At 52.1% G+C, this 27485-nt stretch overlaps 2 protein-coding genes across 2 annotated transcripts; both read right to left on the bottom strand.

Annotated features, from left to right (window-relative positions):
• Positions 1-478: 478 nt before the first annotated feature.
• On the bottom strand, positions 479-3108 carry LOC140215213 (uncharacterized). The gene has a single exon (XM_072285898.1). It carries the CDS (start codon positions 3052-3054, stop codon positions 1018-1020), a length of 2037 nt encoding a protein of 678 aa, XP_072141999.1. The 5' UTR covers positions 3055-3108; the 3' UTR covers positions 479-1017.
• Positions 3109-4699: 1591 nt separating this feature from the next.
• LOC126545533 (uncharacterized) lies at positions 4700-24025 on the bottom strand. Its single transcript, XM_050193446.3, has 2 exons — positions 20167-24025; positions 4700-11851 (listed from the first exon to the last, which is right to left on the bottom strand). Exons 1-2 carry the CDS (start codon positions 23854-23856, stop codon positions 4976-4978), a joined length of 10566 nt encoding a protein of 3521 aa, XP_050049403.3. The 5' UTR covers positions 23857-24025; the 3' UTR covers positions 4700-4975.
• Positions 24026-27485: the final 3460 nt, after the last annotated feature.

Genomic DNA, 27485 nt, shown 5'->3' with positions numbered 1-27485 from the left:
ATCCGGAATGAAAAACGCCGGCGGTCGGGAGTTTCGGACCTACGACCCCGCGCTCAGAAGCCGAAACCCATTGGGCTAAACCAACGCCTCTTACGTAGCAGGCCTGTACACTCTGCTTTAGGACATCATGCTACTGGGACCAAATTTCTATTGTCAAGCCCGGCGCGATGAAAGCAGTGACGTCATAATCACCGCGGCTTACTCGGGAGAATTCCCATTAGATTCCATGGCAGTCGGGCATGGTAGCATTACGTCACCGATCGAAGTACACCGGCATTGTGCTATCTAGAAGGCGTTGGTCAATCCTCTCAGCGTGCTCGCTTGCCCGGGAGGTGTCGATAACTCGCAGGAGCGCTTAGTAGCTTTCAATTGGACATTAATGATTTCGCATTCACAAGTCATAAGAAGTGCTTATGTGTTCTCGAATTCTTTCCCGAGTCTAGCCAGATAACGTGTGCAATTGCTGTTACTCGGCTAAAACAGTGAGCAATACTTGCTTTATCAGCCCGCTGAGTGCTCGAAAGTTCTACTACATGCAACTTGTGGCTCGACAGAAACGCGGATAATCGACATCGGATAGCATCTTAATCTGGCGACACGCGCCTGCGTCACACATACACCGCGCACACGTTCGCGCAGGTTGTACTTTCAACCACGCGCACACAATCATCCTCATCGCACGCACCACACCGTCTTCTTGGCGCCGAGAGGACGTCGCCCATGGCAACGTTGCAGACATAGCGGAGTCTTTCCAAGCGAAGCTACCGTTACTCCTTTCTGACAAATCACCACAATAGAGCGTCATAGTTTCCAGATTGTCACCATCGCAGATTGAAGGCACGAAAACAGCGCAGCCACATGCCGCAAGCTTCGTTGCACCCTAAAGAAGTTCATGTGACACCTTGGCGCTGCTCACTGCGTTACGACGGTGCCCATTCTCCACGTATGGTGGCATATACCGTCCACGCCGTCCATAAACGGCTGCCAACTGTAGCTCGAAAGGCGCTTTGATCGCTGTTAAAGAGAGACCCAAAGTATGCAAGAGCGGTCGGGTCTCATGGGTGACCCTACGCGACACTCGTAGACTGCATGGAAAGAAGGTGTGTTCCAAAGAGCCACGTTGGTGCGGCGCTCCGCGTCGTTTCCGTCGTGGCAAAACCCAAGTGCGAAGTACACGAAAAATAGCTGGTCGAGACTTAGGTCCTCAGCATTGCGCAGCCTCAGCTCTTGCCGCAGTCGCCGGCGATGGCGGAGGTTGTCGCGGAAAAGGCGCAGCACGGGAGCCAGCGCCAAACTGTCTTCGACTGGAGCCACCGTGAGCATGGTGCCGTACTGGCGGGCCAGGCAACGCCGCGCACGCACGCCCTCGTCCCAGGTGGCGTCCGTCTCGGCCCAGCCGAAGAGGAGCCGCAAGAGACAGCGCGCGAGTCGGAAGCCGGCCCGCGGAAGCTGGCTCGACTGCAGGTCATCCAAAGCTACAGCGCTTCGGTTGAACATGAGCAGGGGCACGTCGACGCGATTAGCCTGCACGTCCAGCACACAGTCGTTGTCCATTGAAGACAGGAGCCATGGATCTGGAGAGCGCAGCTTATGCTCGAAGGCGCGCGAATGGAGCCTACAGTAGGCAAGAAGCCCAACGTCCAGGTCATGCGGCGGCAAAGAGGTGGGAGCCGAGCCGTTCCGTAGCTCGTCGGGCATGAACAACCGTATGCGCGTACGCCCAATAAGCGCGGCCGCCTTGCGTCGATCGCCCGGAGAAAGCCACGACAGGCCGGGCAACGCGCGCACCATGGTGCGTCGAACGTCCTCGGCGAGCCTGGATGCGCGAGGGGGTGCGCCTACGGCTTCGATGCTTGCAAGCAAAAAGAGGTGCGGCAGAGCCGGTTCGAGTTGCAGCAGACAACCGCGCCAGCGGGGCCCTCGCGACTCAGCCAGCCGGAGACCGAGCTTGTCGGGCAGAAGGTAGGCGAGCCGTAGCAGAAATCGTAGGCCCATCAAGTTGAGCACAGTATCTACTGGAGTCTCCGCAGCCGTCGCCAGGACGCAGCGCAGAGCATCTGTCTCAAGCAGCACCTCTGTTCCCTCGTGGACGCCACTGCCCAGAAGACGGGCCAGGAACTCGACCAGTTGGGGGAAGCCTGCCAGTCGAGTCAAGTGAACTGCGCCAGGCCTGCAGCGCAACAGGCGCTGCTCCAGCCCGGAGACCTCGGCGGCGTACAGTGGCACTAACAGTCGCGGCCGAAATGCACCCAGCGCTGCGGTGAGTGCTTCTCGAGAAGTCGGGTTGATCAAGTTTGGAGGACCCAGACGTAGCACGCTTTGCTCCGGGCGTGAGCTGTGGGTGCCAGGCACGACGCTGAGCAGAGTATTGGCTCCAGTGAGCTTCAGCACTTGGGCGGCCGTCGACCAGAGCGAGACGGCGTGACGCAGTGGCACTGCGTAGGGCCAATCCGGTAGGCCGGCCATAGACAAGGCGTGGCGTAGAGCGTGGATGTCGTGGCGGCTGGGCGCCTCGCTGCACTGGCTGTAGAGTCGTCGCAGTGGTTCCAGCACGGGGCTGGTCGAGGGCCTTCGCAGCAGCGCCGAAAGGCGCAGCTCGAGGTCCCGCCGCAGCTGGGTGTCTCCCGATGTTTGTTCCTGCTGCCAGCCTTGGCAGACGAAGCCGTAAAAGTTCTCGCATGGGTCATACTCCCAAGTGAGCAAGTCCACGAGGTAGCGGCCCTCGGCCTGACACGAGCGTGACACGCACACTTCGTACGGTGGTTTCTCGAGGGCAGAGCGTGGTGGCCCAGCAGTGGTCACGGCATCGGGCAGCTTGCGACGCGGCTCCAGCACGACAGGCGCAACACCTTTGCCGTTCAGGTTGTTGACCACTGTGATGACGGCAGTTAGCACGGCCATGAGTGTGAGCAGGTAGGCGAACACCTCGCGCTCTTCGCTCCATGAGCTCGTCTGCACGGCGCTCGTTTCCCACTCTTCCTCGCTGGACTGCTCGGCGACTGCGGCGTCGGGCGCCTCTGCTGCGGCTGCCGCCGGCTCTGCGGCCGCACACATAGTCGACCCTCGGTGCCCGCCACCAAAAAACGGCGCTGCTGATGCCACGTGGCGTCACGGCACGAGGCCCTTACTGATAAAAAAAAAAAACGAAGCTAAGCTATTCTTCCCTTCGGCGCTCTCTTAGCCGCAATGGTCAATTCCTTACGAAGCTTGCTTGTTCGTTCTGTTGGTTCTCTTCTTTGTATCAGCATTTAATTGTCTGACGCCTATAGGTCTCTTTCAGGTGTATTTTTAGACAGCTGTTAAAGGAATGCTGACATGCTATTTTCTAATATCCCATTTCTTTTTTCTTTTTGCATTATATGAAGTTCCCAGACGTTTAAACCCCAGAAAAAATATACTGGCAAGCCTGAAAGTGCCCTAAATATTTTATTAGAACAGATTTTCTGAAGGCAGTTTTGGTTAGGTTTTCCAAGGTGGTTATTAGGTCGTGACGTCATGACGCAGCAGGCGATCGCGTGTGAGCAGAGTAGTGCGGTGTTCTGGCACTTGCTGCGGCTCGCTCGGTCACCTCCTATGATGCACTTCTAGCCACCGCCGTAGACACATATGGCGTTCGGCAGCTGAGCTCGAGGGTACGTCTCCCAACTGCGACGGCGCTTTCCGATGAAGGCAAAATGCGAGAACGCTCTTCTACCTACCTCTGAGGGCACGTTAAAGAACCCCTTCTGTAAATACCAGATGTCAACTACGGCGTCACTGTTGGGTTGTGACGTTAAACACCATTCATCATACGACATTCGCAAGCCTCTGAGACTGAACGATCGCAGAACGTACAGGTACTGCGGTGCTCTATGTGTACACGTATAAAAGATACCGCTTTCCACCAATTTCCATTTCAATATGGCTAATATGAGCTAATAAGGACACCTCTGCAGCTCTTTTACACCACTATCATGGCAAAAAGCTTTGGGATAAAGGCATCAGATCAAGTAAAGCTCAAACGGTCCACTTTCTGTGGCAGTGAAGGGAAACCTTCGAAGGCAAAGCGTACACAAATGAGAGCGCTTCTGAAAAGAGTGGAACATTCGGTAAGAGAAAGTTTCACTTATTTTTCTGCTTTCTGTCTTCCGCGTCCGAGCAAATGCGAAGCCGTAGCACACCCGTCGAAGTTATTTAGTGGCTATGGTATTGGGCTGTGGGATCGTATCCCGGCCACGGCAGCCACATTTCGATGGAGGCGAAATGAGAAAACGCCAGTGTGCTTAGATTATGTAGGCGCACGTTCGAAGGCAGAACCCCAGGTGGTCGAAATTATTCCGGAGTCGCACCATTACGGAGTGCCTCATAATCAGATTTTGGTTTTGGCACTTAAAACCCCTTTTTCAAACCGTCGCACGTGGAAGCTACGCCGATTTGGAACCTGCTCCAAGAACATGCTGCCGGACTACTTGGCGCGGTAACGTATGTGCCCCCGTAGCTTTCGCCTCATTGCCACAGGAAGTTGTCCGCGAGTATACAATCCAAGCGCGTTTGTCGAGTTGGTGTACTTGACAAAACACGCTTGCATAAGACGACCTCAAGTAAAACTGTACAGTTGCCGGCTTTCTCCTGCCAAATTACTAGCGCACGCCTCGGTTCCACAGTCGTGTAGAATGAAGAGTAAAAGCACTTGCACCGCCACACCTAAGACAGCAAAATCTGACCCACCCGACACAAACTTTATTCGCAACAACCAACCCCGTTCTGAAGCCCTTTGAACACACATGCAAAAAAAAAATTTTTTTCTCACGTACAATTGCAAAAAGGCCCCTGCACATGCCTGGTGCACATGTTAGCTTGTGTGTACGTGTGGCCGACTTCCGGCGCAGTCGATTACCACGCGTTGTAACAAGGAACAAGTGAGGGCACATGCTTTATAGAACTCGCGGCCAGCTCGCCAGCCCTTGGAAAAATTTCGGCCGCGCACCGGGACCATTCACCAGAAGTCACAGTTCTTGCGTGGGTTCATCGGAGTGCCAGCGTCGCAAGTGAACGCTCGCTGGAAGCCGCCGAAGTTGAGCAGGGCCAAATTGACGCGTCGCGCCACATCGGAGTCGGCGGTGCAGTGTCCGAGCGTGTAGTGGATGAAGAAGAGTTGGTCCAGGGACATGGAGACCGCGTTTTCGAGCCGGAAGTCGAGCGCCGGCATGCGTGCCTCGAATGCGGTGTGAGCCACGACCAGGGCGGCGCTCTCCTCGGCGGCGGCGGGCCGGTCGCCGCGGCTCTGCAGCGCGTAGCACTTGCGCAGCTCCGCGAGACCCTGGCGCGCCGCAGGCGTCCACCATGCTCGCGGGTCCTCGGCACGGCTGCCGGCACCGTCCAGGACCAGGCGTACGAGGCAGCGCGCCGCACGTTCGCCCAGCCGCGCCAGCTGCAACAACACGAAGGGCTCCTGAGCCGGCGCACTCGCATTCAGTGCCGTCAGTGGTACGTAGAGGATGCGGCGACCGGGACCTAGCCAGCACTGGTCGTCTGAAGGCGGCTGGCCGAGCCACGGGTCGGCGCTCTGCAGCCGGCGATGCATCAGATGCTTGGTGATGCGTGCGTACGATCGGAGGCCTTCGCCCACGATCACGTGTGGCGCCTGGCGAACGTCGTGCTCTGCCTTCGCTGTGTCGGTCACCCACGGTGGGAACAACAGACGAGGGTCGAGCTGGTGAAGCCTCTGTAGAGCACGGTCGCGCGTCTCGCCGTCCAGCCAGCGCAGGAGTGCCAGTCGTGACGCCAACGCCTGCTTCAGCACGCCGCCCAGGTCGGCCGCAAGCAGTGCGTCCAGCAGTGGCCGGTGCAACTCGTACGCCGCGCGGTAGAAAACCGTGGGCAGCGCGTGCTCGACAGCACGCAGGCACACCAACTGTCCCGGGCCACGGTCGCCCAGTCCCAGCTGCCGAGCCCGCAGAGGCACCAGCTTGCGCAGCGACTCGGGAACAAACGGCGACACGTGAACCAGCAGCCGGAACCCGATGTAGTTCAACACCACGTGCGGCGCCGTGTCATCCAGCAGGTAGCCGAGGCGGATAGCGTACTCTGGCGCCCTCAGGAGTAGCTCAGTATCATCGTTCACGAGGCTGTCATTCTGCAGGAAGCCCGCCAGCAATGCCCGGTAGCGAGGGACACTGCGGAGGCGCTCCAGCTTGGTGTCACGGCCCAAGTCTCCCGATGCTCCAGGCGACCGCACAACGCTTGCCAGCTGCCGCGCGAAGTTTGTCACGTCCAGAGCTATCGAGTGTTTGGCAATACTCTTGCGAGCTACTGAAGATAGGGCCAAGGAAATGGCTTCGTAGTACCAGGAGCTGTCATTTCCCGGACGCATCAGCAGAACGGGCTTGTCCAAGGCCAGCAGAGGGCTGCGTCCCAACAAAGGGTGTTCACTGGGCTCTAACAAAACTAGCGTGGCCAAGCCGAAGTAGCGCAGTGCGCGAGCCGCGGCCTGCCAGATAGCGGGCTCTCCTTGTGTGGTGAACTGCTGGTACGGCCAGTCTGCCAATGATGTAGCCTTGAACATGTGCTTCAGGGGGCCCCAACCTAGGCGATTGCGTGTCTCTTGATCTAGGCACTCTTTCCAGAGGTCTTGTATAAGCTTCGTTGCAGGGCTACCTGCAGTGGATGTACCTCGAAGCTTGCGCAGCAGCGAAATTTCCATGTCGGACAGAAGCAATTCATCAGTTGGTTTGACCGGGCTGTTCGAACATACGAACTCGTACATGCTTTCGCAGGGGTTCACGTTCCAGTTTAGCTGGTGCGACACGTAGCTGCCTTCGGCTAGGCATGCTGATGAACTACATAGCTCAAAGCCAGGTTGTCCGCTTACGTTGACAGGAACGCCGTTCTGGCCTGAGCCGTCTCTGAAACCCTTCATGGTAGCGTTGGGAATTGCTATGTAACTTCCATTTAATGAGTGCACAGCAGTACGTCGTCCGTAAATGTCCAATACCGTCCAGAGACCAATTATTGTGGCTAGTAACACTACAAAATAAACAACCATCTCAGTTTGAGAATTGCGCATTCTCGTTTCGATTGCAGCATGCCGATAGTTCTGTTTCCTATGTGCATGTGGGTGCGCATGCATGTGCGGTGGGAGCGGCGGTGGCTTCCTTTTTTCTATCAAGTTTGATGCAGCTGCCAATGATTTTGTGTTGACAGTAGTATTGCCATAATCTGACGGACTGACCATGTCAGGCAAGCTGCTTTTTGTACCGCTGAGCATCTTTCGGCGCAAGTAACCTCCGCCATCAGTATCGCTTCCCATGTCCCGAAGACGATTAATCTGATTGGCTTGCTGCATTCTTTGCATACGGTACTGTTCTTGCATCTGCTGTTGCATAAACATTTGTTCTCCATACGGGGGCAAAAGATTGGGCGAGCTTCGGTGCATTGGGACTGGGCTAGCGGGACTTCTTGGCGGCCTTGGTGGACATTGCAGGCGCGCTGCGGCCATCATTTGCTCCTGCATTTGCTGCTGCTGTTGGTCTAAGATCTGTTGCTGCAGCCTTGTCTGGAATTCAAGCTGACGCAAGTCGGGAAACCGCGGTGGTGGCGACCGAGGACTGAACGACGGGGAGGGGGGTCTCGGGGGAAGAGGAGATGGTGTTCTGAGAGGTGTGCACGAGCGAGGTCGCTGCATACCGAACGGAAACCTCGGAAACGGAGGCCCTTGCATTGTAGGTTCGTAGCCTGTCACAGGTAGCGGAATCTGCTGCATACACGGCTCACTATTTTGCGCTGTTTCCTGGAGCTTTTGGTGAACTTGTTTCGGCTGTTGCTGCTGCTCCTGCGGAGGCTGCTGTTGCTGCTGCGGTGTTTGCGCAGGCTGCGGGGATTGCGATGACTGCGATGGCTTCGGCAGCTTCTGTTTCGGTGACTGCGACGGCTGCGATTCTGGTGACGGCTGCGTTTGTGGCGACGGCTGCGTTTGTGGTGGCTGCTGCGGTTGCGGCGTCTGAAGCATCTGAGGCGTTTTAGGCTGCTCCGATTGCTGCACCAGTTGTGGAGTGGATTCACGAGGTCCGCCCTGGGAACGGACATGGCGCAAGAAGCTTTGGTGAGCCTGGAGCCCCGGAAGTCTCCTGGGTAGTATAGGCGAAGGCATAGGCATCATAAATGGTCGAGGAAAACGCATAAACGGCGATCCAAAAATCATTTCAGGGTACACCTCCGCTCTGGAAGGCGTCTGTGGTGTTAGCGCATGCGGGAATGTATCCGAGGGTGGCGACCTTCGCTGAGGTGTACACCAGAAGGGCGGCCGTTTCCCCATTTCCTCGGGGCTGCACCACGGAAAGCGCGGCATGCGTGGTTCGCTACTCCTTGGCTGTGGCATCCTCTCTTGTCGAGGAAGGCGAATATCCCGATCAGACTTCTGAAACATAACTACAGTGTGTGGTTGGGATCTCTGCCGTAGCAGCTGCTGTTGAAGCGGGTCCCGGAAACGCGTCTCTGCTGAGGGCTGGACTTCCATTCTTCGTTCGGCGATTTGCACCTGCGGCGATGATCGACTAGCAAGGAGACCTTCCTGCATCATTTCATTCAAAATTTTCACTGAAGGACTTGGTGCTACCCTTCGAGGCATTCCATGGCTGAACGAAAGTTCTTGTGGTGGTGTTTGGTTGAACAACTGGTTTTGATCCATGGCCTGACGTCTGCCATCTCGCATAGGTGGCCCTGGCATATGCATCGCTGACCCCCACTCTTGCAAGTGTCGCATAGGTTCCCCTGGAATTTGCTCACGGGTCCAGTCCTGCATTCCTTGCATATCAGCTTGCGGTGAAGGCATCCGATGTCTTGATGCTTGCATGGCTTGTACTGATTCCTGCATGAAGTTAGACATCGAGGACTTTCCGAGATTCATTTGCAGTGAGAATTGCCTTTTCTGTTGTTCTAGAAGTATATTCTGGGCAAGTTCTTGCTCTTGCGACATTTGCTGACATGGAAAAGGAGGCTGCAGCAATGGCTGGTTGGAGAAGTCTACTGAAGGCATCAGTGGACTTTGTGCCTGCATTTGAAGAAACAACTGATCTGGCTGTTGACCATGAGATACTTGCTGACCAGGAAATCCAGTTTGCTGCATTGATGGACGAAGCTGACCAAGCTGCTCTGTTTGATGCATCGAAAGCTGAATCTGGGACATTGTTTGATATGGAGATCCAATTTGCGGCATTGCCGAACCGGCCACATGGACTTGAGGCATTAGCTGACCGCTAAAATCCATTTGTGGCGTTGATTGCTGCAGGAATGACTGGTCAAGCTGGCAAGTTTGCGCCGTCTGTTCGCCAATGAACCCCGTAGAAGCCGTTGATGGACTGTGAAATTGCATTTGGATGACGCCGGGTTGCTCAGGTTGTTGAGCCTGAGATGTCGCTTGCATGGGCAACCCTAGCTGGCTTTGCAGCTGTGCTTGCATTGCTCCAAGTTGATCAGATTGTTGTAACTGTGCGAGTGGCTGTTGAGAAAAATCCATTAACCCTTGCAGTTGCATCTGAAAGAGTCCTGCTTGATCCGATGCTGTGCTTTTTGGCTCTAAAGGGCTCTGGAGGACTCCGAGCTGGTCAACTTGCGAAGTTCCCGTCAGCGCAGAAAAATCCATGGCACTCTGAAGCTGCGCTTGTAAAATTGATTGCGCAGTTTGTTGAGTGGAAACTCTGGGGTCTAATGGACTTTGAAGCTGGACCTGCAGTACTCCTGGTTGCTCTGGATGCGCAACACGCGAAGTAATCTGACTGAAGGACTCAGTCTGCTGTGGTTCCGAAGGTACCATTGGACTTTGGAGCTGAACTTGTATCACACCGGGGCTCTCTGCTCGTGTCGGTATTTGAGCTTGAAAAACTTGAGGCACTGGCTGTGATGGACTTTGAAACTGCACTTGAAGCACAGACTGAGCTAGCGGCGTTGAAGGCTTCCCGGATGGATCAGCCGGGCTTTGAAATTGCACCTGGAGTACCGGTGCACCTTCTTGTTGTTGCAGAACTTTCTGCAGCTCTTGAAGTTGCTGCTGCAACTGCTGTTCATCGACATCCTGCAGTGGATGGAAATCCTGCGTTTGTTGAAGTTGAAGCAGTTGCTCAAGTTGAAGATGCTGCTTCTGCCGTATCTGACGCTGAAGTTCCGCGGCGCACAGCTCATGCTCGGAGGAACTTGGCTCTCGTCCCAGATCTTTCATCGTTATCGTTACAGCCTGCAAAGCTGCTATTTCAGTTGGTGTTGGAGGCGGTAACATGGGAGGGACAGGGGGCATGGGAGGTGGGGACATGGTTATACGTATGGCTGAAGCTGACGTGCTCGTGCTCTCGAAACCAAGCGGTCCCATTGAGAAACCTTTAGGAGGTGGCATTGGTGGAGGCACTGGGGGTTTTGGTGGTGGCGGGGACAAAGGCCCATTCGAAAACAAACCATTACGTTCGAGCCAATCCGGAGAGGCTCTCCGGGTCACTCTGCGTGAACTTTCCGTACGAGATGATGATGTCTCATAACCAAGATGCAACGATGACGCAGCTCGAACCTTTATTCTTGCTAGCGACGCATCTGGTTTCCGGGGGGACGTACTGCGACTTTGACGAGGTGATGTGCTACGTGCACCTCTGAGAGCACTGGCCTCACGAGCGAGCCTTGACGGAGAGCCTCTGCGAGAGACCCTCGGAGAGGAGGTGCTAGGGCTGTCTCTGGGGAGGGACGCGCTACGGACTAGTCTTGAGGAGCTGACGCTGACTAGCATTTTTCCAGTCGAGCCCTGATGGCCTGCTTTCGGCGATGAGTATCCGCTGATTCTTGACAGTGAAACGTCACGGCCGTGTGTGGTTACACCAGAAGCATTTCGAAATCCTTCCACGTAACCTCTAATAGGTGAATGATCGCGATACGCTCTCGAAGGCGATTCCTCGTAACAAAGTTGTGGGGTCGAACTGTATGACTTTGCCCTCGATGGTTCACGGTATCGATCGAGCTGGGAAGCGGTCCGATAATATCCTGGTGGGCTATCGCCCCGCTCGTAGTCCAGTGCTGTTTTTGAGGACACGCTGCAGCTGAGAGAACTCTCTGAATGGCTGCCACGGGATGGCACACGAGCCGCGTAGCTCACACGAAGCTTCGGCTCGTGCCATTTGCCGTCGCGCTGAGGCTTTGGATCGTCAGCGCTCATCTGGAAGCGTTGGTCTTCGCGACGCAGAAGGCGTGCGCGGTCACGAACCACTGGCTCGGCATAGTAGGCGCTCTCATCCACGACTTGAAACACCGTCCTCCGAGGGCTCGGCACACGCATGGGACTGCGCACACGTGTAGGGCTTGCCGAGTACATGCGCCCCGATGCCAACGAGTAGCCGGGCTTAGGCGAAGGGCTTCTCGAGTAGCCGCGCATCTGCGCCGCCCTCTGCATGGCGAGGTGGCGGCTGCACGACCGCGTCACGTGCTGAGTTGGCCGCGTTGATGTCCATGGGGGGCTCTCCGGCCGCGACCTTGGTGCCAGGACAGCACGCGCTCTCCTGGATTGTGGTGGTCCACGGGGATCGACGTCCTCACTGTCACTAATGGACACAGTCAGCACGGAAACCTGGCTAGAGCCCTTGCCCGAACGGGCACCGCTGGAGGGCGTGCGCGCCTTGGCAGGTCTGGTTCGTGGAGTTCCAAACGTTATGGAGCGCTTGCCGATGATGGTTCCATCGCTCGAAGATTTCTGCACCACTGTCGTGGCTTCCGTGATGGATTCGCTGATGGAGATAGATGACGATACCTCGGTCACAGAAATGGCGCTCTTCCGCGTAGTGTCTGGCGCCGTCTCCGTAAAATTGTCACCTGACTTGGAACGCCTTTTCTTTCCTTCGAGCATCTGCGCAGAGACATTGCACGCATTTAGGTAGATAGGTGGCAGGTAGATCCTCTAGCACACGTATTTGAAACGCTAGAGTACAAATCGCTTCCAAAGACATGCAAATCTACTTTGCACTGCTTTGAAACACTTCTGTTGTCTACTGAGCACAAAGGAAGAAAAAAAAGGCAGGTGCGCTTTGTGCTGACAGCGACTTCCCAATATAACGCTCAAGTTAGTTTTTTCACCTGAACTAACTTCTCCCGTGTGCGCGCCGAGCAACTGCTCACGTCCCATGCCGAAAGAAGTAAAATCAAGATGAGGCAAGGCAGGGATAAGGAGGACATCGTGCGTGTGATAATGCAAGAGAGTCCGTCCCTAAAATATGCTAAAACCTCCGTTGGCATTCCAATTAAGATCGCCTCTTACTGCTAGGTGGAGGCTTTTGGAAAGCTTAACTGGGACGTCTGTGTTATTCATAGTTATTTTCTATCTTTTTACCAGCATAGACAATTGCGATTCGCCAACGCCACGGGCTATTAAAGGTTGCAATGTCGTCCTTGCCCCTTCTTTCTTTTAAAGCGAATGTCAGGCGCACCGACATGTATGTCCTGTTAAAGGCAAACATTTATTATCCCGAGCAGAAATTCTGGCTGTGGACAGCTATCGTTTCTAACCACCGCCAGCTTAACGCCATTTTTCACAGGTATCTAGTCTGATAGGGCAATGAACTCTACTTTGGATTAGAAAAAAAATCTCAGTGCCCTTCCACTCTGTGAAGGAGGATGACCAGCGAAGCTGCGTATGTGGGCCCCTTAATGGTGAACTGCACTTCCACCGGGGGTTGGACCGGCCGCACTATCTTCGGGATCGGCCCACGTATGGGGAGCGCTAAACGCCTGCTTCACCTCCGCCGCGGGTCGGCCCGGCGTTGCACTATCTCTGGGATCGGCCACGTATGGGGAGTTTTTCTTTTTCTTTTTTTGCTTATAACGACACGAAAATTTCCTTGGACGGTAGAGGTATACAGCTTCGCTGTAATAGATTCCTTCTTAGACGCTTACCATGCACGCTTGCATAAGTGTACTGCTTTTTAACGCCGCGATTTTTTGTTGTGCAGTTCGTCGATAGTTTGAGAGGGAAAGAGAATTCTAGACATCAAAAATTAAAGGGAGTCAAATAAATGCCTATGCACTTCTTTTTAAAAATCGCTTTCTGAAGAATGTATGAAATCAAATGGATCTTACACAATGCTCTACATGAGCTTAGCGATGCTCCATTCCTTTCTTTAAAAGAAGATACCATCAATTCATACCAACATAGTGACCAAAGGTTAACCGCGCATGCTTTCATGTGGAATTGAAAATTCTATGATCACTTGTAATGCAAAAGGATAGACAGTTGGGCGAGTTGGTACGGTAACATGATTTTGGCTTCTAGCGCGAAGTGAAACAGGGACACAGTGTCTGCTCCTTTCTGTGTCCCTGTTTCACTTCGCGCTTGAAGCCAAAATCATGATCACTTGTCTACTTGAATGAAAAAAGCAACCTACTCGCGCCAAAGAGCATACACGCAAGCGATGGCTGAATGGTTTCGACGACCGCAGAGGCCTTATTCACGAAAAACTGTTCTACAATTCTTCTTACGAGAAAATTCCAGCCACCCGACGTGTTGCTCAGCGGCTATGGTGGCTGCTGACCCCGCGGTCGCGGGATCGAATCCCGGCCACGGCGGCCGCATTTTGATGAGGGCGAAATGCGAAAACACCCGTGCACTTAGATTTAGGCGCACGTTAAAGAGCCCCACGTGGACCAAATTTCCGGAGTCCCCCACTACGGCGTGCCTCATAATAAGGAAGTGATTTTGGCAAGTAAAACCCCATAATTTAATTTTTAAGCATAGGTTATCCATACCATTAGAAATAATTATTAGTTGGCTACCTCCTTCTCATGAAAAAATATAATAAACTTTGACCAGCGTATATACTTAAATATATCTGTGCATTGCGTTCATGACGGAACCTTAATATATGTTGTTAAACATACGGATGAGGTAGCCGCCGCTGGTGCTTCTAATGCGCTTGTACTCTTATTGTCAGGATTTGCAGAAATAAAGCGAACGTATCAATTAAAAGCTATGCACGTCCGCACCGACAATGATGCAGTTAAGCTTTTAGCCTCAATAATATTTAAATGAAAAGCTGGAGGCAACTCAAAAGCAACTTCAAATGACGTGAGTAACAGAACTCGTGTAATGACACTTCAGGTGGGGGGTGGGGGGTTGGCTTCGGCATAGCCGAGGGGGGGGGGGGGGGGCTCTGCCTTTGCCCCCGGAAACCTGCGGAGGAAGCTCGGGCCCCCCAGCCTCCCCCCCCCCCGCCCCGCAGTCGGCGCCTGTGCAAAGGGATGCCTATGAATTATCATTATCATCATCATGCAGGTTGGAGACATCATGCGGGTGGCACTGGCGCTACGCTCTTGTAGTTAGTTTTCTGGGCTTTGGAAAGCATTAACTTCCATCTGTGTGGCGAAGTCAAAGTTCACTTATGCTATCTGCATTCATCGCGAATGGAAGCACGAAACGCGCGCATTCAGCGCAAACCAGGGGCAGTATTCACAAAGGTTCTTAGGCTTAACTGTTCGTAAAAGCAGATGGCAGTTAATCGCTATGTCGCATCAAATACCACCAAGAGGGACCAAGTCAATGAAAAACGGCACTCACGAAATAAAAAGTTTCGTCTGTTTTTCTACAGTTTTGTTTCTGCCAAGCATTGCTTCCCTAAGCTATGGTCACCTCCCCCCCCCCCCGCCTCCCACCCCGCACCCTTATTGCATCAAAGGTTCTTCCACTATGTGGTCTTATGGCGAGTTTCTCAGCGGGTCGGTGTCGAAGCCTGCATATGCTCGACACCGGATGTTTTACCGCACGACAAAACGCCGCTCAACCGTCCAAGCACCGACCTTATAATGCAGTTCATGGAAAATAATTTTGGACACGCGTTTTATATCTGTGCGACATGTGCACAGTGGTCGTGCTACAAGCAGTCGCAAATGTTAAGAAGGTCCCCCTTTCTCATCGCCGCAGCCTGCCAGTATATATGCATTGACGATATATGCTGGACGGTACTCTGGACTTACTCGATGCCCTGCATGGGGTCGAGGCACTGTTTGGAACTCGTATGTAGCACTGGTACTCCGGACTCTTGCTGCCAACGAATGCCGAACAAATAGCTCCGATATAGGGAACGATCAGTTTTAAGTTTCACAGAATATTTAAATGCCGCCTGTGGCAGAAAGCATAATTCTTGTCCTTGAACTGGATTATTAGAAGAGGCAGACATTACTAGCAGGAGAAATCGAAACACATTCATGTAACATAAAACGTATGTCTGATCGTAATCATCGTATGACAGCTAGGGCTAAAATTCCACTCCGGCCGTTAGACGCAAGTTTACAACATGCCGATCGTTGGATTCTCAAGGTATACTGGACGGGTGTAAGCGAGACAAACATGAAATGTGGCGTGATCTGTGACTAAGTAATATACAATCGTGCGTATCTGCGCATATGCCATGTGGTCTATGTCACTCGCCATAGTGGCGCAATCGCTTTGGCGTTGCGCAGCTAAGCCCGAGAGCGCGGGATCATGATACCGGCCGCGGCGGCCACATTCCCATGAGGGTGAAATGCGAAAACGCACGTTAACGAACTCCAGGTCGTCAGAATTAATCCGCAGTCTTTCACTACGGCGTGCCTCATGATTATAAGATACGTCAAAACGACGATAGTGTTTGTGCTCCGCGGCAAAGAAATGTTCGATATGAGTTCGAAATGTTAGAAAGAACTGTTCGACGCGAAGAAAACCTGTTCTATATGGGCCGATCATGAAAGCGGTACAATGTCTCACAACCTCTCACGTAGCGTTAGTTGCTGTAAGGAAAGGACTAGGGAATTTGGACCGCTCCCGAAGGCGGGTTTGATCTGCACAGCCGTCATCCGCTCCGTCACCGACAGCTTGGCGTCCGTCAGGAGATACCATTTCCTACCCGGTTTTTCCTAAAGAACGGGTCGCTGGCGGTGTTGTCCGAAGCTCTTAGCGTCCCGAACCAACCGCTCTCTCCTGACGGACGCCGTTGCCGTGACGGGACGGGGCGAATGACGGCTGTGTGAATCGGGCCGATCACACAACTTCTCAAAGCGCTAGCTTCCACAAGGGTAGAATTCGGGAAACTGCACGTGACGCACGCGCCAGCTGTCTCAAAGAGCTTTTTTCGCATACTTCTCTCGGCTTTGGCACCAGAGAAGTATGCGTGCGATCATGATCTAAGAAAGGCAACAGAGAAACAAAGTCGTGATCTTATGGTTAGTTATGGTTATGGTAGGTTATGGTTATGGTTGCTGTGCTGGAAGACGAAGTTTCAATCCCACCATCGGTCACGCATTAATTTTCATTGAAAAGGACCGAAGTGAGGCGAGACAGGAACCTACCCTCCTACCAACCGCAAAGTGCGCCTCTAATGAGGCAAAGAATGCTTCATTAAAAAAAAAAAAAAGATCATGAGCCATTCCACTCTGTGGAGGTGGTTAGCACACGACACAGAGGTGATATATAATTTTGAACAAACGTACGAGCATATTTATTGTCCTGATCGGTGGTCATCGTGACGATAAGTATGCACACACATTCTCGTATCACCTCTGTTATTAAATGCGTCCGTCACGCAAGACAATGAATGGCTCATACCCCCTTAGCTAATGGTTCATACAACCGTAAACAAACATTCTAACGCCCCCCCCCCCCATTACGACGACAGAAGAGAAATGAAACGCTACGCTGGAATGATGAGCGGCAACGGAACCAGCGGCGAAAGAAGTAGACGACGAACGCGCGAGCGCAAGCACGAGCGTGTTCGAGCCAGCTGTGAAAGAAGACGACAATGCTCGAGCCATTACTGACCATGATAGTTCATGATGATGATGAGTATGACGTTGATAGTTTCCTCCTGCCAATGAATGGTTCATAGCCCCTTAAGCAATGAGCGGCAACAGAGCCAGCTGTAGGAGGAGACGACGACGATGAACGCATGAGCAGTGGCACGAGCGCGTCCGCGCGGTTGCGCCGAGGGGCGCCAACGAGCTAGTTCGCGGGTTGTTCGCGGACGACGGTAATGCCCTAGCCATATAGAGCTTCGCTGTAAAAATGCAGGCGGTACTTGCGACTCAAATGTGATGTGGTCCCGCTTGCGCACGTTATAGTCGAGACTAAAGGAAAGAGAGTCTGTTGGCATTGAAGATCGCCTGTTGGCATCATGGCGACGAGACATTTAAATTTCTCCCCTCTCTTCTAAAAAAAGCAACACTATTAAAATATCATGAGGTAAAACGCTCTCTAGAAGGTGCTTTATACATTTTGGGTGCTTTATAAGAAGGCGCTTTATAAGTTTACGATGGGGCCTCGTTAACAACCTACTCCTTTCGGCCTTTATAATACCGAGTAACAAATACTAGAATGTGAGGCATGTGCGCTCTTAGTCCGCGCTCAACGGGCGCACACTTGAAGTGCTAACCCTCTGCAACTAGCTTGGACACATGAGTGAAAAAAAGAAAGAAAACATCTTGATTATGTTCGGCAACATAGTATCCAGTCAGAGCCGTAATGTTTTCAATTTAAAGGAAATTTTCAATTTAAAGGAAATTTGCACGCCCTACCCATTCCCTCCACCCCCCAGGAAAAAAAGAGCACTAAGAGGCGTCTTTTTTATGGACTGCAGTTAGAGATACCAATGTTGTCCAGTACCATTAATAATAAGTACCTGGAGCCGTATTTAGTAACGATCTAATGCCACTCTTTTCGCCATTTCTCACCAGCACAGATACCACAGGGTTGCCATTATTTACTGGTGTCGGGCTCTCGGCGCGACTGACGGAATGAAAATTGTGGATCGTTGCTAAATACAGTTCATTTGACTGCATTTAATATTACCGAAATCGTATCATCATATTTTGCTGACATTGAAAATATAATTTTTTTACGCCACGTGCTGGACTGCCGAAGAGTTCCCTGTTCTGTTGTCGGCTTCGTGGGCAGGAACGTCTTTGTTCGCTCTCGTATTCTAATAGTGTCCACGCGATGCATTTGGTGGTTGTTTTTTTTCTGATGGGTAGACATGTTCCCTGGCCTGGCGCTCGGCTCTCGGGGGTTAACATCTCGAATAGGGGGCCCAATAGAGATTTCGCGATTTGTCTCTGGACGCCTGGTCGTCCAGCCACAGACTTGAAGAGCATCCGCCACGGCTGTGGGAGACAAGTGCTGTCGCCGGGTGCCTACCGGTAAAATAGGTACAAGCGCGCTCCCGGCCTGGTGCTCGGCCATTATGGGACCTCGTCGCTTGGAAAGGGGTACTTGTCTCCAACCCAAAGGCGTCCCCACCTCAATAGATGCATTTGGGGCGCCACATGGGAAATGGCCGCCGTGGGAGCGAGCCAATCACTTTTTTTGTTTGTGTGTGTGTGTGTGTATGGGCACATGTGTGTACACATGTGCCCATATGAGAACCGGTGGGTGCCGGCGACTGTGGGAATCGAACCCACTATCTCCTGTAGCCGAAGCTGGCGTTTTACAACTAAGCCAAGGCTACCAATTGTGCTACGCGTCGACGGCTATCAATTTGTCCACTAGCTCGGGTACAAATTATGCTTACTAGATCTAGCCCTGGCAGTGTTAGCCAGAGCCCCTTAGAGCCATGATGGGCGGATGTGGAACATTTTCTTCTTGCACAATGGTGCCACGTAAGACGTCAACAACCTCCACGTAATGCGGAGGTTGTGGGCTCGGCTCCCACCGGCGGCAAGGTATCTTTTCGTGCACTTTGATTTCCATTTTCTTTATTATTTGCTACATTTCATTTTCAACCACAGCTAATTTTCCCTATGCTTTCCTTGGCTTCATAGTCTGTTGGCTTTATACGGTCATGATTAACAAAAATCGAGCCCATATAGTATATGAGAAGAAAGGCAATCGAGGGGCCCAACCTTTAGTAGTCGTATTAGAAGGAGCCAACAAACAATGATACGAAGGACAGCGTTAGGATAATTACTTGAAGGTCTTAACTGAAATAAAGAAATTATAAATAAATGAAAATGAAAGCGGATGAAAAGGCGAATGCGAAGACGTGGGTTTGCATTCCAGACCTGCGGCCAGTTATACCACCGCGATAACGGAACGATTTAGCTAAACTCTTTCTTCGTGGAGAGAGTTTACGGTAACTTCTACGTGTGCACGGACAACTAGCTCGACGTATGATTTTGCGTATCACCACAGCAGTTAGCCCGCTCGAGCACAATATGTGCCCGAAAATGCATCGATCAAGTGCGCGTAAGGCCGACGAAATCTTCGAGTGGTCCATTCAGAGCGCTTTGACAGCGCTATACAGAGGTCTTTAAGGCAGCAATGAAGGTTTATTGTGAAACAATGTCAGAGCTCCAGTATGAATGCTGAAGTACTAATTGTGCGCTATTAGTGGTCGGCTTATTCGCAAAATGCAGCCTAAACCTTGTATTATGCAATTGCGCAGATTCGTTGGAACGCTCCGAAAAGACCACTCGAAGAAGCCAAATTGATTTGGCAATCACATGGCTGTGAACACTGCAGTCTGTAATACCGAATATCATGAATATACGGACAACGGCCTAATAGCCTTGCTATAAAAAATTATGGGACTGCAGTGAACCGAGCCGTGTTCACAACACGAGTCTTACTTCAAAAGCGCTCCTTTAAGGGCAGGGAAAACTCCGTCAGAGAAAATTTAATCCTAAGGCTCTCACCACACTTCTTATGAGCCATAAAGCGCTGAAATTGTTCCTCAAGACAACAAGAAGGCGCTTCAAGTAGTAAACGTTTTATCGGATTCAACCTCATCTGCTTGCCTCAATACGCTTAACAAACCTTGCCTATGAAGTTTCTTTTTTAAATGTTATTTGACATTTTTGCTTTCTTTTTTCTTCTAAATATTAAGATTGACTATGACCACCTCGCTTTCTGGAATGTTTCGGTTGGGGGAACCCAAGTACCCGGTTTAACGAGATATTATATTAAGGTATTGGCAAAAGGATACGATAGCCTCAGAACAATAAAAGGAAGCAAGGAGGTGATTCCATTCGATCCGGAACACGAGGTCGCATTAATAGTGCATGTCTACCATAAAAACGCCCGCATGGCACTTGAGACTGCGCTGAGTAATTGAAGTGAACAGAGCCTGATGCATGATAGAGAAACTGCAGTGTAGTCAGAAACTCGAGTATTCGTACTGGCAGGGGCTGCCAAGGTGCGGCTCTTACCTTTCCGCTGAGGCTGATTTTGACGGGCACGCCTTCCTGGACCTTGATCAGCTGCCTGTGCGTCGACTTGTTCGGGCTCCCACGCCTCTTGGGTGACCGGTCCTGGTCCCGGCGTCTGCGGAGCGCTGGACTGCCTCGTCGCACCCAGGAGGAATCTTCGTCCTCGTCGGCATTGCGAGTCTTGGAGGAGCGTTTGCGCAGCCACTGGCGTGAATGGTCGTTTTCGTCGTCTTCGACCTGCTGCAATCGACTTCTCGGCTTGGGTCGTCTCGGTCTCAACTCGATGTCCTGCTCCCGGATCTTGCGGCGCGGCGTCCGCATCTCGTCCTCCTCCGGCGCGTCATCCCGCCGCCGGGACCTGGGCCGCGCCGGTCGCGAGCTGCGCCGCTCGTCCGGCTCATTGTCGTCGTCCGTGTCAGCACCCTTCTTGCGTCGGCATTTTCGGCTCTCATCGTCAGCGGCCTTGGGCTTCCGTCCGGGTGCACTGTCTGGAAGCATATGAGGTAGTAGCTTGCGAGGCTTCTTCGGCACATTCTTCGGCATCCCACGCACTTCTGTGCCGTGAGCTGTTTCTTCAAAGGCGAAGTTGCGCAGGGCGCCTTCAGACATGGCATCGGAGATTTTGGACTTGACTGAGGACTTGCGCTCGGCTACGAAGCCTTCCGCTAGACGAGACTCGACGTCGATCAACTGACGGATTTTCTCTTCAGCGTTGAGTACGCTTATACGCGACTCTTCGTTGGCTACCATGTCAGAGTTTCTGAAGTTGGAGAGTTCATTTGCCAGTCTCATCTCCAGGTCGATTAAGTTGCGCAACTTGCCCTCGGCTTCCAGCATGTTGCCCAAGCAACGGTCCTCGCCGACGCCGCCGAGCTCAATGGCACGCCGTGCGAGGATGACATCTTGAGAAACCTTGATGACGCTGTCGATCAGCTGGCGCAACTCTTCCTCTTTCTCGCGGACCCTCTCATCGCGGTCCCGACTCCGCGATCGGCCCCGATTCTGGGGCATTGGCCGGTCTTGCCGTTCGGCGGTCACGTTGCAACGAGCTCCTCCTCGGGGAGAGTATATGCTTTGGCAGATCCACTGCCAGAAGGACGGTCCCGGCGGAATTTCGTCATCAGTGGTCACGCGGCGGTCGGCTAGCTCCGGGATGCGCGGCCCCGACGGTTCATCGTCATCGTCTTCATCCTCTTCTTCGATCACGGGAGGGCTCGGCGACCGGACTGCGCTCGGGGAACGTGCCCGCTGAGCTTCCTTGGAGCGCTTTTTCTTTGGAGGGGGAGGTGGTGGTTCCTCCTCCTCGGTCTCTTCAGCTTTAGAACGCGTCAGTACCTCAGTCTTCTCTGCCATGGACATAGGCTGCTTGGCGCCTTGTGGTATAATCTCAATGTCGATGGCAGTCTTGAGCTTCACGACAGTCTGCTGATCGTCAGCTACCTGCTCGAAAGTAGCCACGATGGGTTTTCGCCCGGGATCAATGCTCTCAACAGAAAAAGCTGGCTTGGATGGAATCTGCATGGCGTGAGGCTCCGCCGATCCGCAGCGGATTAACTCCGAGTGCGTGGTGTGCTTGATTACCTGAACACCAGATTCACCGGACACTTCGATATTTTCCTGGTGGCGAACCAAGTCGTTACCAATTTCTTCAACTGCTCCCAGGGTAGGTCCTGGACCACTTCGTTGAATTACTGTTTGTGTCATTGGCTGAGGTGCTGCGGGTGGTGGCTGTGGCAAAGGCTGCATCTGTGGCATCGGTTGCATCTGAGGCATCGGTTGCATCTGAGGCATCGGTTGCATCGGAGGCATAGGTTGCATCTGAGGCATCGGCTGCGTCGGCGGTTGCATCGTTGTTGTCATCTGTCTGTAGTCAGCACGGAACTCCGCCGGAGCATTATAATCTATTTGACCGCCGTACTGATCCACGTATTCTGGTGGATAGTCACGACGATCATAGTAGTCCCTGCGTTCGTAGTAGTCTCTCCGTTCTCCGTAGTCTCTTCTGTCTGAATCTCGATCCACGTCACGGCTGCCTCGTCTTTCCCTCTCGCCGGGCGAGCGCTTGAGGGTAGCCTTCGTGATGGTGCCTTCAACATCCATAGTTCCTGATGCTTCGGATTCCTGGCCGAATAGTTCATCTGCAATCTGAACTTCCAGGTCACACAGCCTGCGTAGTTTTTCCTTAAGTTCTTTCGAAGTAAGTTCGCGGCCTTTCTTGCCTTTGTATTTACCTTTGAGCATGTCATTGGCAATTCTAAATTCTAGCTCGTGCAACTTCAGCAGGTTGTCGTCACACACCTGTGAATCCCCTGTCTGAAGTTCTATCATGCTCACTCGTTGCACTTTTCCCTTTACTTTTTCTTCTGACTCTTTCTTCTGCTTCTCAGTTGCTTCCTTTCCCTTTTGTCGGTCTACGTCGCTCTGGCGTCTCTTATCGCCATCTCTACCCCGGTCTCGTGACCTGTCGCGATCTCGGTCTCTGTCACGATCTCTGTCGCGGTCCCTGTCACGGTCTCTGTCGCGGTCCTTGTCACGATCTCTGTCGCGGTCCTCGCGATCCCTGTCACGGTCGCGGTCACGGTCCTTGTCACGGTCGCGGTCACGGTCCTTGTCACGGTCCCTGTCACGGTCCTTATCGTTGTCCCTGTCGCTGTCCCTGTCATGGTCTCTATCACGGTCTTTGTCACGATCTTTGTCACGGTCTCGGTCTCGATACCGATCTCGACTCCGATCCATATCCCTCTCGCGTCCACGGTCCCAGCCTCTGTCCATGTCATCCATGTCTCCTTCTGTATCGTCCATCTGGCCCATTGATGATCTAGGCTCAAGGCGCCGTCCTCTTTTCGACAAACGCATAGCCAGCTCCGACTCCATTCGGTTAAGTTTCTTGATGTCTTGAATGGCACCTTTCTCCCATTTGTCAAGAGTCTTGAGCCTATCGGCAGTTTCTTTCTTTATCTCGGCATTTATCTCATCTATGGTGTCTTTTGCCAGCTTTAGTCTTGTGTCCATCATTTCAACGAGCTTATCTTTCGGACCTACCTTGCCCGCAAGTTCGACTTCGTCCTTGTTAATTGTCATGAACTTCCGCAAAGCGTCGATTCGTTCCTCGTTCTCCTTGGACAGCGCCAGTTTGTCCCAAGCCTCGAGCTTTTTGGCGATGAGCTGCTGCAGCTCCTCTTTGGATCTCTTAACGAGCGCTTCTCGGTCGGGGTCGGCGGAGCCGGCGGGCGCGGCCGGCGGCGGCGGCGGCGGCGGCGGCAGTGCGCCACCCTCGGGCGGTGGCGGCACTCCGGCCTCAAGCCCCGGCGGGGGCGGCGGGGGTAGCGGAGGGAAGCCCGGCGGACGGGGAGGCGTGAGACCTGTCGGTGGACCTGGCGGTGGACCTGGCGGGAAGCCGGGCCGCAGGGGCGAGCCACCAGGGGGAAAACCCCTTCCAGGCGAGCCACCAGGAGGCAGACCCCTTCCAGGGGATCCTCCGGGCGGAAAACCCCGGCCAGGGGAGCCGCCTGGCGGAAAACCCCGGCCAGGAAAGCCACCGGGAGGTGGTAGACCCCGACCAGGCGAGGCACCGGGAGGCGTCAGTCCGGTGGGCCGCAGCGGGAAACCGGGCCGCACGCCGGGGATCCCCGGCGGGCCCGGGGGAAAACCCGGCGGTGGAGCCCGGGGCGATCCACCAGGAGCGGCCATGTTTTTCGAAAGTAGTGCGGCGCGGTCGCGACCGTCGTAAGGGAGGAGTCAGAGGCAAACCCTGCGGAGGTCTACCGAGGCCACTGACCTTTGTTGGGCCTCCGCAGCGCTTAACGCGGGGACTTGCGCTGAACGGCCACCGCTTCTTCGATTCGAGTCGGCATCACACTTCGCGTGCGGCGGTGACCGCGAGCTCCGAGCCCACGCTGCTCGCGCCCGGCTGCGTGGCACCGGCAACAATGGTGATACTCTGTCGATGCTGGCTCCAGGGCACGAGCGCTTCGTCGCCATCCAAAGCCTTTGCATGCGGCGAAAACAACTCGAACTCCAGTGGCGCTATACTAAAACAAGCAATAAATGAAGATAGCGCACACTCAGATACCTGCACGGTGCTCCAGTGCGCCAGCTTGCATGTCACTTTGGTAGCATACCTATAATACCTACCCGGAAATATGAGGAACCCGAGCGCACTACTGTTGTCTTGTCAAAACGTGTTGTTTTCTAAAAGTTGCCGTTGATTACTTCTGTGCCTATGACACCAACTTTCGGCCCTCTTGAATTGTGCATCAACTGATGCTTTTGTCCTCTTTTGTTTTGATAGTTTCAACGGCGAGTTCTTGATTAAACAGAATTTTAAGAACTCGGGCAGGTTTCATCGACCCCCTGTTGACTGTCATCTAAGGCAGCTAAGAGGTGACTATAGTAATGACACTGTAAGTAAACCGAGTACAACCATTTCACGGCATCTTCACATCGTTTAATAAAAGCTGACAGCAGCAGACGAATCAGTAGCAGACAACGGTAGCAGAAAACTTGATGTTCGCACCTGTGCACTCGCAGGGGCTGCCGGGAGGACCGAGAAAACGCCAACTGGAACGGGCGACACGCTGCGGTCAAGCGACAGCGATGGACAAGACTTTATCGGAGCGACTGGCGTTTTCGAAAAAACTGAGTTAGGGCGAAGAAATCACACTCTTTTTGTACTGTTACTTGCTCGCTTTCTCCGCAAAATATGGCCCTTACCCACTGCTAGGAATTGGCTAAGGAGCCTGTGGTAAGTGCGAACAATATGACGAAAGCTAAAGAGAAAAACAAAGTGGAAGTAGCACAAACAATAATGAAAACGCACTAGTTATAACGAACCTGTCAACAGTGAAGTACAACGTATCTACGGCTTTCTCGGGAAACGCAAAATTGCAGGCATTAAAATGATTTCGAAGACACTCGTGGATCTTGAGAAGGATCAATACCCTCCTTGTAGGCTCACATATGAGAGATGTTCATCGGTGTTCGCGCGTAGTCAAAATCACAACGGATGCCTGTTGCTGCTTTTAGCGCTCGCATTTAGTCAATGTTTCCCTGACGCACTGTGTAACTGTATCATTAACACTGTTCTAATTTTTGTAATAATGACATTTTATTCTTGTATTTTCTCCATAGAAGCTTGCGGAAAGAGTTTGATTGAACTGTTCACGATATCCAATATCTATTTGCACCGTGTGATGACATACCATTTCGCATGCTTTTACTCAGGGATGCATAGCTTATGGGAAATTAGTATGCAAGACCGAAAAGCAGAAGCAATAGTTTCCTAAAAGGTGCAATTCAGTAAGATGATTATGCACTTAGAGATACATTTATGATCAACATGGTAGTCAGCCTGATTGGCATCCACCTTTGATTAGGCGTTTAGCTTTACCTCCTTTTTAGCTTTTAGTGCGATGAATGGTTGCTTGGTATGGCGTTAATTTTCTATCTATGTACTGCTCGTTTTTCTGTCCTTGAATATGAATAACTGGTGCACGGAATACAGTATATAGTTCCTGTAGATCCACCAGTTTTGTTAATTGTAATAAATGTCATGAAAAAAAAGAATGATGATGTAACCTAATTGGCAGGCATGACAATGTATGATTCAAGAGACCCGCCCTTAAAACTTTTTGATTCGTACATTTCTCTTCTGTAGCACCACAGACTGTTTATAAGTCCAGATTAAATTAGTTAATTGATAGATTACAATCGTACAGGGATGAAAATCTCCAATTACATTGATGGCACTCTCCGCAAATATGATTTCACCTTGTACATCCGCGCTACATCCTCTAAAAATAACAAATAAATAGATATTGTTATTTAGCAGGACACCATTGTTCTTTCACTTTTTCGGTATCCTTCCGGGTTGTTTGTTCGTTTGTTTTTATTTCTTTATTATTACGTTCTTTCTCCCTCTCGTTTTTTTTTTTTTTTTTTTTTTTTTTTTTTTTTTTTGCAGGAGAGGGACAGCATTAACGGGGCACTTTTTGGCTGCACGTGCACAAGCTGTACGAGTGATCATGCACCAAAACCTGAAAAAAATAAAAAAAAATATAAGGCCCAAACAATGAAACGTTCCTTTCCTTCGACCGTTTCCTAAATTACGTGAGGCAGCGAAGGGCCGATGGAGGAAGCAAGCGTACTCTGAAAGTTCCCTTCGCCCGTCCTCATGTAAGAAACGGTTGCCGCATGCCGGGGTTCGAGAGGATCTCTTAAAAGCTTTACGCGAACACAATTATTCAATAAAAAGATGTTGTATCGTCGCATAATTTTTAAATTGAAGTGCTAATATATAGACGCGTGCACGCTTTCTTCTAGTTTTGTTTACTAAACGTAAAAAAAGTACCACCTTATAGCGGAGAACTTGATGGGCTCCAGCAACGCTGGCGCCGCCGACATCCTGCAACGCCCAGCAATGCCTAGGAACGCTACTCATGCCGAACGTGCCACTGAAAGGAACATGCCTGGCAAGACGTACCGTGCTCGCGCTACTCCGCAGGCGGGCGACAGCGCGCATGCGCAAGTAAACGTCACGTGGCTAAGCAGTGAGGTGAAGCGTTCGTTCAGGGTCAGGAGCGGCGTAAGGGTGCATGAAGGTAGCTTCGGAGTTACCTTAGGAAGCACCAAGGAAGCTTTCGCTGAGGGCCCCTCAGTAAGGAAGCTTTTAGAATGACATAAGGTAGCCTCACTGCAATGAAGGCTTCCTTACTGAGGTAAAAAGGGTTTCATTGTTTTGCCCTAAGACATTCTCTTAAGTTTCTTTTTCGTTTTTTCTTCCTTTTTGCGGATACAACGGAATGTTTTAGTAGCTTCTGAAGACTTTTTTCAATATTTTCGTGTTATACTTAATCTTGTAATTGGCAATGATTACTTCAATCAACTTATTAATTATTACGTTTACGGCGAACGTATACTGCGTTTGAGAGCACATTCGAAAACATGCACTTCAATTTTTTTGCGACGCGTTCTCTCTTATTGGCTCTTATTTATCGCGTCTAAGAGAAAAAAAAAATTCCATCGAACGTGAGAAATAACATAAAACAATAACAAAGAACTGCGCACCAGAGCAGCGCTGCTGTCAAACACGCTGTTTGTGAGGACAATACAAGCAACGTGCGAGAGAAAAGCGATTTAAAAAATTTTAGCGCGAGCTATCTACTTGGTGCGCAAGGCCAGCCCAAACGAGGAGGACGTCAATGTAGCTTCTGTACATCTCAGGCGGGATGTCATATCTGCGAACGAAACTGGCCACTGGACGAGTTTCTTCGCATCATGTTTTACAGCTGCGCTGCCGTGGCGCGTGAACGACAAGCCGG

The sequence above is a fragment of the Dermacentor andersoni genome, chromosome 1 (assembly GCF_023375885.2).
Source record: "Dermacentor andersoni chromosome 1, qqDerAnde1_hic_scaffold, whole genome shotgun sequence".
Lineage (NCBI taxonomy): Eukaryota > Metazoa > Arthropoda > Arachnida > Ixodida > Ixodidae > Dermacentor > Dermacentor andersoni.
Note: the sequence above shows the minus strand (reverse complement) of the source record. Positions and strands in the feature narration are given on the sequence as shown.

Bases quoted from the DNA above. Each gene is read 5' to 3' on its own strand.
- LOC140215213 (XM_072285898.1), bottom strand. From the start codon at position 3,054: ATGTGTGCGGCCGCAGAGCCGGCGGCAGCCGCAGCAGAGGCGCCCGAC.
- LOC126545533 (XM_050193446.3), bottom strand. From the start codon at position 23,856: ATGGCCGCTCCTGGTGGATCGCCCCGGGCTCCACCGCCGGGTTTTCCC. The intron at 11,852-20,166 runs GTAAGAGCCGCA...GTCTCTGCGCAG, and splicing joins AAATCAGCCTCAGCGGAAAG to ATGCTCGAAGGAAAGAAAAG.